Consider the following 10,520-nt stretch of genomic DNA (forward strand, 5'->3'; position numbering starts at 1 on the left):
AATTAACAATGATAAGTAAACCACTGTTTATTTTTGGTAAATTTAATTATTTTGCTTTTCTGTTCATATACAAGTATTATTAATCTTTTCCATTTTGTCCTGGTTCCAAGGGTAGATTCATGGAGAGCCCAAGGAAGATGAAGTTTCTGGGCCTCTCATTTTTATAGGTCCTGTCAGTGCTGAAAGTTGCTAGTGAAATGTTATAAGTGGGTAGAGGAACCTGGTCACCACTAAAAAGGACTCCTAGGTAAATATTTCTGCAAAATTGCTAAACAAGTGCCTAAACAAGAAAGGGATCTGAATCTTCAAGAGTTCCATGGGCTAGGGAGATTTCCCAGTGGTTAAAGCTGCTTGCTTTCAAAGCCTGATGACCCAGGTTCAATTCCCCAGTACCCACAGAAAGCTAGATGTGCAAAGTGATACATGCATTTGGAGTTCGTTTACAGCAGCAAGGGGCCCTGGCATAGCCATTCTCTCTCCTCCTCCCTCTCCCTCTGCTTCTAAATAAACAAATAAATAAAGCATGTTTTTAAAAAAGACTTCCAGACTTTATTATGAATTCTTTAAATTCCAAGCAAATGACCTAATTTTAATTTATTATTTTGTTGTTTCTTTTGTTTTTGCTTTGGAGACAAGGTTTTCCTCTGTTGTCCACACTCACTATATAGCTTATGCTGATTCAAAATTTGCAGCAGTACTCCTGCCTCAGCCTCTTAAGTACTGGGATTACAAGTGTAGGGCTTGAATCTTTAATTTTGTATCCTCTTCCTTAGAGGTAGCCCTAGAAAGTATTGAAGCTTCTGGACCACAAAGTTTGGATCTTCGGGTAATAACATTGTTTTATTAGCTTGTCTCTGTTTCTAAATTTGAATTTCTTTCTTTTTCAGATAATTTTTGAAGCCATTCGGGGAGTATCAGTAAGAAGCGATATTGCCATTGATGATGTTAAATTTCAGGCTGGACCATGTGCAGGTAATAGTATCTTTCCCAATTGTAGAGCCTGATTAAAAAAAAAAAAAGACTTTATAATATAGTCTCACTTGACAACAGTGCAATTTATTTTACTGTGATTTTAAAATAGAAAAAAAAAGATTGTTGTCTACTTGTTTTCCCTGACAGAAATGGAAGATACAACTCAACATTCATCGGGCTATTCTGACGAGTTAAATGAAATTGAGTATTAAGAACTGTTCTGAACTACACATACCTCTCTTCAATCAAAATGGAAACAAAACAAATGGATGCCAGATCATTGTATCCATTTCATAAGTTGAAATGACTTCAGAGTACCCCTTTTCATTACTTTTGCAAAACAAAAAAATACTGACTCAGGGCTTTGTTTTTTCTGCTCACTTGACAACTGTCACTAGAAGTGCAGGCTGCTGGTTCTACATAGATCCCTCATCTTAATTTTGGTGCCAGGAAAAAGTACAGATGTACTCTATGGTAGGTATATTAAAGCACACAAACAAAGGGCACAGTGAAGTGATTGTGCTCGCTTCCATATGCACTTAGTGAATGTACTGGGAGAACAGGGGTTTGGGTTTCCTTCAGAGTTTAAGCGTGACAATTTTTTTTTTTTAAGTAAATGACATGGAGAGTCAATAATATCTGCAAACTGAATGCAGTTTTCATGGTAACAAGTTATTCTGGAGAACAAAGTCTTATTTTTTATGTTTTTTTCATCGAAAAGGACTATTATTTTTACTGTTTCATCATATATGGTAACAAAGGAGTTTTCCTGAAGTCCCAGAGCCCATCCGTGTTCATTGATGCTGTGTTAAAAGGCAATGCTACTTCTTTTCTCTCCCTTTGAACTACCTAAGAAAGTCACCATGAACACAGGAACAGAAATTGCACTTTTTAATAAAGCATTTTAATAAAATGTTTATGCATACAACCTAATAATTTTTATAAACATGATTAACAGTTTGACTGACTTTTATAATAAATGTTTTGGTAAGGTTTTGAGTAATATGATTTCCATCAGATTTGCAAAACTACTGCTTTTTATTTACTTATTTAGAATTGTGTGTGTGTCTATACATATATATATGTATATATATATATACACATACATATATATATATATGTATGTGTATATATATATATACATATATATATGTATGTATATATGTTTGCGTGGCCAAAACAGCTGTTCTGAAATTGTAAAATTCCCTAATAAAAGATTATGTGAAGCTGTTTTCACTAGTAATTAACTTATTTCTACATTATTCATATTTATCAGAACACCTTTACTATGTAATTGCAAATTTTACCTATTTTTTTTGAAACAGGATCTTACTGTCTAACTCAGGCTGCATTGAGCTAGAAAGTTGGAAATTTTGTAGTAATCATTTTTTTTTTACTTTATTTCTCTTTCTTTCTTCCTTTTTCTCTTTCTTTCCTTCCTTCCTTCCTTCTTTCTTTCTTTCTTTTTTTTTTTTTTTGAGGCAAGCCCAACAGATTAGCACTTTTTAATGTGAGAAAGAGTAAGACAGAGGAGAAATTGGCACACCAAGGCCTCTGTAACTGACCTCTAGACACATGCACCACCTTGTACACATGTGCAACTTTGTGTGTTTGTGTCACCTTATGCATCTGGCTTATGTGGGATCTGAAAATTTGAACATGGGTCCTTAGGCTTTGCAGACAAGTGCCTTAACTGCTAAGCCATCTCTCCCTTTTTTAAAAAGTGTAATTTATTTATGTATTTATTTGAGAGAGAGAGAGAGAATGGGTATACTAGGGCCTCTAGCCACTGCAAATGAACTACAGATGCATGCACCACCTTGTGCATTTGGCTTATGTGGATACTGGGGAATTGAACCTGGGTCCATAGGCTTCGCAGACAAGTGCCTTAACAGCTAAGCCATCTCTCCAGCCCCTTCTTCTTTATTTTAAGACAGGGTTTCACTGTAGCCCAGGCCAACCTGAAACTCCCTATGTAACCCAGATTGGCTTGAAATTTATTGTACACCTCCTATCTCAGCCTCCCAAATGCTGGGATTAGAGATGTGAGCCATCATACCCAGATAAATTTTATTTTACTATTATTTTTGCATGTGTGTGCATATGTGGAATGTCTGTGTGGTACATGCATGTGTGCGTGCAGAAGCCCATGCCCTGTGCATGCACTTGTGGAGGACAAAGGAGAATATAAGGTGTCGTCCTCTATCATTCATCTATGCATTTCTTGGAAAAGGAGTATATCAGTTAACTTGGAGCTGGAGCTTCTGTTTCATTGGTATGATGGTTGGCCAACAATCCCCAGTGTTCATGTCTGCTCTCCACAGGACTGGGATTACAGGCATGTGTGGCTACACCTAGCTTCTTACTTCAGTGCTGAGGAATCAAACTCAGGTAGAATCAGACCTCATGTTTACACGGCAACCACCCTTAACTGCTAGGCCATCCCCCTAAACCTATAATTGCAAATTCTAATTTCATCCTCTATTCTGCCACAATTAACTGTGTTAAGCCTTTTTACTAGTGGCCTAAGTATGCATGCATTCATAATAATTAACATTGAATAAGTTAATATTATTAATAAACAATATTTAGAGTCTCTTATTTCCCATGAATAATCTGTTTTCTCCTAAATTTTTATCTCATTAGAATAAAACTTTTTAAGGACATAGATGCTGGGTGTTTACTTTTATATTCTTAGTACCCATGTCTGGTATGCAGTACATGTGCAACAAAAATAGTTGTTGAGGGCTAGAGAGATGGCTTAGTGGTTGAGGCACATGCCTCCAAAGCCTAAGGACCCAGGTCTGATTCTCCAGGTCCCACATAAGCCAGATGCACATAGTGGCCCATGCATCTGGTATTCATTTGCAGTGACTAGAAGCCCTGGAACACCCATATTCATTCCCTCTCTCTCCCTCTCTCTCCCTCTCTCTCTCTCTCTCTCTCTCTCTCTCTCTCTCTCCTTCTCTCTGTCTCAAATGAATAAATAAATAAATAAATAGATCTTTAGAAAACATATTTGTTGATAGCTTGAGAGATGGCTAAGTGGTTAAAGGTGCTTGCTTACAAAGCCTGATGGCCCAGGTTTGATTTCCCAATACCCATGTAAGGCCAGATGAACAAAGTGGTACATGCATCTCAAGGTCTTTTGCAGGAGGCATGCCCATTCTCTCTCTCTCTCGCTCTCTCTCTCTCTTTTCCTGTCTCAAATAAATAAATAAATAAATAAATAACAGTTTGAAAAATATTTGATAAATGAATGAGTAAGCTTAATCATTCCATCATCCCCCAAAATGAAAATATTAACCCTTTTCACAGATAAGAAAATTGAATCTCAGCACTAAGGATATAGCTCAGCAGTATAGAACTCACCTAGCATGAGCAAGGCTCTGGCTTCGATTCCAAGCACTCCCTTCCCCAAAAGTTTCTGTCTCTGAGAATGGCAAAAAGTGCCTATGATTCCATAGCTTTGAAATGCAATGTAGGACTAGAGAGATGGCTTAACATTTAAGGAGCTTGCCTGCAAAGCCTGAGAACTCATGCTTGAATCTCCAGGTCCCACATAAGTCAGATACACAGTGGTGCACACAATGTCACACATTCACACAAGGGGGCGCAGGTGTCTGGAGTTCATCTGCAGTGGCTGAAGGCCCTGGTACACCCATTCTCTCTCTCTCTCCTCTCTCTCTCTCTCTCTCCAACTCTCTGTCTCTCTCTCTATCTCTCTCTCTATCTCTCAAGTAAAAAGAAAACAAAAGAAATAAAATGTAAAAGTCATCCCTTATAGCTTTGTTTGTAAGCTCATTCTCAAAGAATTGGGAAGTACTTCCCACTCAAAAGTATTTATCCAAAAATCCTTCAGAGAACTGAATACTACATTACTTGAAAATAAAAATTATTACAGAGCTAGAGAGATTGCTTAGTTGTTAGGGCACTTGTCTGCGTAGCTGAAGGATCCAGGTTTAATTCCCCAGTACCCATGTAAGCCAGATGCACAAGTCGGTGCATACTTCTGGAGTTCATGTGCAGTGGCTAGAGGCCCTGGTGCACCATTCTTTCTGTCTCTATCTGCCTCTTTCTCTCTCTCTCTCTTTAAAATAAATAAAAATTTTTAAAAACATATTCAAGGGCTGGAGAGATGGCTCAGCAATTAAGGCACTTGCTTGCAAAGCCTAATAACCCGAGTTTGATTCCCCAGTACCCACATAAAGCCAAATGCACAAAGTGGCATATGCATTTGGAGTTGGTTTGCTGCTGCTGAAGGCCCTGGTACACCTATTCTCTCTTATTTCTCTCTTTGCTTGAAAATAAATAAACAAAAATATTAAAATAAATTATTTGATTAGGAGTGGGAGTAGGTTAATCAAAATTAAGATTTATGAATATGCCATATGGAAACATATTTCTTTGCTAGCTATTATGTTTTAAAAAAGAGACAGTCTGGGCAGAAGTATCTTGTGGAGGTGGATAATAGGTCACACTTCAATCCCAGCACTTTGGAGGCAGAGGTAGAAGGATTGCCATGAGTTCCAGGTCAACCTGGATTACAGTGAAACCCTACCTTGAAAAAAAAAATTCAGTGCCAGAGGTAGGATACCTTCTAGCAAGTTGTTGGCCAAGTAACCCTCTACTGTACCCAGAACATTACAGGGTATTGCCAAAGCTTTTGGTTGCCCACCAGAAATAGATAGTAACATCCTATTGCTGAAAACCATATCTTCTGGGGCTGCAGCTCACTAAGAAATCAAATGGGAGCTGAGCTGGAAGCCTCCTCCCTGTTGACAAGCTCCCAGGATACTTGAAAAAGCTATGTAGACTGGGGAAGAAGTTGCCCATAGTTTTAACCAGTAGTAGACCCTGAAAGCTTTATGGCTGGCCAGCCAGGCCAGATGTACCAACTTTGCAATGGTGGCATGTCTGTCATGGGGAAACCAACTGCTGTCTCACTGGATTTGAGGCCTGTTTCACAGGAAGGAATTCTTTTTATAATTTTTTTTATTTATTTGCAAGTGAAGATATATATGTGTGTGTATATATATATATATATATATATATATATATATATATATATATATATATATATAAAGAGAGAGAGAGAGAAAATGGGCCTGCCAGGGATCCCAGACACTGTGAACAAACAAACTTCAGATGCATGTACCACTTTGTGCATCTGGCTTTATGTGAGTACTGGGGAATCAAACTCAGGTCATTAGGTTTTGCAGACAATCACCTTAACCACAGAGCAATCTCTCCAGCCAAAGATTTCTTGATTGGTATTGAAAACCTAATCAAAATCCTATGGTATGGAAGGGGTCATAAGCCCTAGAAGGGAACTACTACTGTTGTCTGGCTAAATGGATATATTATTCCCATGATACTGCTCACTAAATACTTATGTTTATGCCCATATATTAATGTTACTCTCACATAGAGAAGCTGCTCTTTTCAGATGACAGTGACCACTGGTGAGACTCAAAACTTACCAAAGTACTGAGAAGAAGGGATAGTAGAGTATTCAGTACTGAGATATCTCTATCACACACCCCCCCCCCCACTAAGGCTTAGCAGCCATTGCAGAAGAGGTAGCAGAAAGAATATAAGAGCTAAAAGAAGGGTAGAAGTGCTTATAATACTATCTTCCAGACACAAAGTGGCCTTGATATTCATAACCTCAAAGTATCTATTGCTAGCTACATAAGACCTGCATAATAAGAGTGAAAAAAAAAACAGTGGACATCAAAATAAAAGAGAGACTTGTTGGAAAAAAAGAAGGGATTCAGTGGAAGAGGTATTTGGAAGGGAGGCAATGGAGAGTAGTGGGAGAATAGTGTTTATATTATGGAAGTTGTCAATAAAGTTTTAAAAAATAATTCAATTGTACAAAATCAATTTGATGAACTTTATGAAGACTATAAATTCATTTTATAGTAAAGCAAAATATTATGAATCAAAGCTTCCTATTCATGATTAATTATAGAGGGGAAGTCTCTATTCAGAGTTAAGCTTTGGAGATTTCAAGATGTTGAAGCGTTCAACACCATATTAATCAGCATACTTCCTTTGAAGCATTATTCTTACCCAGAACTGTAGTTATATTTGCTGAATAAAGGAATGAGGACTGGGTCTTCAGAACTCACACATAGCTTAATGTGTTATAAGATATTCATCCTGTGTGGTAAACAAATGAAATTATTCTCTGGCCTCCTTGATGGTGATATAAATCCACACTTGTAATTGCAGCTAACAATGTATTGAACACCCACTGTTCTCTGTACAAAGAGTTTTATATGAATTAATTCATGTAATTATGACAATGTCCCATGAGGTAGATTCTAGTGATAGTTGCATTTTATAAAAAAGAAAACTAAATCCATTCAAGATCAGCAACTAGTTTAGGGCCTGGATTCGAACCTGGGCCTGTTGCACTCCCAACCCTGTGTTGTAACCCTTGCAAGATGCACTCCTTAACCTGCCTGCTCCTCCCAATGCCACCCTCAATATGGAATCCAGCCGAAGGTTACAAGTTTCCCTCCCAGAAAGACTTATTGGCTATCAAAATAGCTCTGAACTTTTTCATGTCAAGAAAACTTGAGACACCAGCTTTGGCAATGAGGAAGAGAGTAAAGATTGGGGTGCTTAGTATGGATTTCAGGTAGCAAGGAAAATGATAATTACTACCTGAAGTTGCTAAAAACAACCTGACTTTCTTAGAAGAGAAGAGAGAAATTAGCAAGCTTGCTAATGAACTCACCTTTTCTCATTATGCTCCTTTACGGGATTCAGTTGTTTAATGCCTTCACTTCCCTTTCCAGGTGACATTCATTTTAACTCTGTTTCATCTGGATGAAAGTATAAGAGGATGGTAAACACAGTATAGTTTGCTCAGGTTTAAAAATGTCCAAGAAGGGCTGGAGAAATGGCTTAGTGGTTAAAGCACTTGCCTGTGAAGCCTAAGGACACATGTTCAACTCTCCAGGTTCCCTATAAGTCAGACATACAGGGTGACACAAATGTACAAGGTTGCACATGCGTACAAGATGGTGCACACATCTGGAGTTTGATTGCAGTGGCTGGAGGCCTTGGCACACCATTTTTTCCCTCTCTCTGGGAAAAAAATAATAATCTTTTTATTAATGTCCAAAGAGATGCTGGACATGGTGGCTTATGTTTATAATTTCAGAAATGGCTGGAGAGATGACTCAGCAGTTAAGGCACTTGCCTGTAAAGCCTAAGGATCCAGGTTTGATTACACAGTACCCAGGTGGTACATACTTCTGAAGTTCATTTTCAGTGGCTAGAAGCCCTGGTGCACCCATTCTCTCTCTATCTGCCCCTTTCCCTCCTGACAATCTCTTAAATAAATAAATAGTTTTTTTAAGGGTTTATAATCCCAGCCCTCAGGAGGCTGATGTAGGGGGAGTGTAATGAGTTTGAAACCACCCCAAGTTACAATATGAGTTCTAGGTCATCCTAAACTAGAGTGAGGCCCTGCTTCATAAAAATAAACAAACATGAAGCCTAGAGGGAAGGCATACCAGCTACTAGGTAGTATGCCTAACAACTTGGGCCCAGCCTTTGTGTTTATTCCAATTCTCTGCAGCACCTCAACACCCGAGTGCTTCAAATAGAAACTGCTTCTCATACAGACTGCCTTCTCTCTTACAATTTACCATCTGGGTGGAGATTATGTATGTAGAGGGTGGGAGAGAAGATGCTGAGAAAATCGAGCCTCTGATGCAAGGTCTAATTTAATACAGAAGAAAGAGTACAGCAAAGATTTCTTAAGAAATCTATACTCAGGCCATTTCACCAAGCTCAGGTTACAAGGAGGCTCACAAATCAGTGAAGGAAACAGCAATACAAACCAGCCAACACGATGATTCAGAGTGTGAAATGCACTGCAGTCAAAAGCTCAGGATCAGTAGGAAGGCAGAGGAGAGATTATCTGACCTGGGAGGGCAGGGGCAGCTTCCGGAACAGTCCAAGAAAGGCAGTGAGAAAAGCAGACGACCCCCCCATTGCAGTGTTCCAGATGCGTGGATGCTTTCCTGTCTTGCTCTGTTAGGCATTAACCTGGTCTTCTTGATTTCTCATTCCATACAGGAAACATGTTCCTCCATACAACATAATCATCATTGAAAAAGAAAGAGTTTTTATAACTGAGCACTGTAACATGCTGTGTTTCTTACCTGGATCTCTCTACAGGGATCCTCTGCTTCTGCATTCAGACTGCCTCCATTCAAATCCTGCCTCGGCCACCTACAAGCTATAAGATGGACAGGAAGTCATTTATACCCCTTCTAGCTTCTTTTCCTACCCTGCAAACAGGCAGAGTCATTTCTGTGAATAATAAGTAAGAATAATGCAAGGCCAGAAATGGTGGTGCATGCCTGTAATTCTTGCATTTTGGAAGTAGAGGCAGAAGTTCAAGATCACCCTTGGTTGTATAAGGACTCTGAGTCCAGCTTGGCTACATGAAACCCTAACTCAAAAATCCAAGCAAGCCGGGCATGGTGGTGCACGCCTTTAATCCCCGTACTTGGGAGGCAGTGGTAGGAGGACTGCCATGAGTTCGAGGTCACCCTGAGACTACATAGTGAATTCCAGGTCAGCCTGGACTAGAGTGGGACCCTACCTCGAAAAAAAAAAAAAATCCAAACAAAAATATATACAAGAACATGGAGAGACTTAGTCTGTGACAAAAAAGCCTTTCCAGTTTATATGGTGAGATATTAGTGGAATTTCAGATAACTTTTAATTTTATGTATTCTTTTTTTCTACAAAGGAATTGTGAGTTTAGAGTGCCATCTTAAGGATAAAACAACCATCTCATCTTATCTTTATTACTAGCAGTTCAAAACCTAATTTAGGCATGGAGAGATGGCTTAGCAGTTAAGGCACTTGCCTGCAAAGCCAAAGGACCCAGGTTCGACTACACAAGATCCACATAAGCCAGATGTACAAGGTGGCACATATATCTGGAGTTCCTTTGCATTAGCTAGATGCCCTGGCACTCCCATATTCATTCATTCTCTTTCTCTCTCTTTCCCTCTTTCCTTCTCTCCCTCTCTCTGTCTCTCCCTCTTCCTCTCTCTCTCTCTCTAATAAATAAAAACTCATTTTAACCAGTGGCTAGGGAATCTCCTTTATTCTTCCCATGGTAGTCATGGTTTATTATTCTTCTTCTGAACTGTACATATAACCCTTGAAAAACTTATGCTAAATGTGATCATGATTTTTTTTTCTTTTTTCGTAGTTTTCATGGTTGGGTCTCACTCTAGCCCAGGCTGAAATGGAACTCACTCTGTAGTCCCAGGCTGGCTTTGAACTCATGGCAGTCCTTCTACCTCTGCCTCCTAAGTGCTGGGATTAAAGGTATACACTACCATGCCTGGCCTAAATGTGATTTCTTGCTTATAGAGCCATCTTTTCAAGAATGGTCAGTTCCCCAACTTTATTTGCAGGGAGCGGCTACAGACGCCATTACAAGATGGCGCTGACTTCCTGCTGAGAGTTGTGACGAACAACCCCCTACTTGGTCATATCCT

General features: G+C 39.0%; 1 protein-coding gene across 1 annotated transcript in view; it reads left to right on the forward strand.

Annotated features, from left to right (window-relative positions):
* The window catches only part of Mamdc2 (MAM domain containing 2), a 160,898-nt gene extending 158,923 nt beyond the window's left edge, over nt 1–1,975 (forward strand). Inside the window, exons 13-14 of the mRNA XM_004653141.2 lie at nt 888–972; nt 1,120–1,975. Of these exons, the coding sequence (XP_004653198.2) occupies nt 888–972; nt 1,120–1,184 (150 nt within the window). The 3' untranslated portion in view covers nt 1,185–1,975. The remainder of the gene's footprint in view (nt 1–887; nt 973–1,119) is intronic.
* The last annotated feature ends 8,545 nt before the right edge of the window (nt 1,976–10,520 follow it).

This window comes from Jaculus jaculus, chromosome 1, assembly GCF_020740685.1.
Source record: "Jaculus jaculus isolate mJacJac1 chromosome 1, mJacJac1.mat.Y.cur, whole genome shotgun sequence".
NCBI classification, from domain to species: Eukaryota; Metazoa; Chordata; class Mammalia; order Rodentia; family Dipodidae; genus Jaculus; species Jaculus jaculus.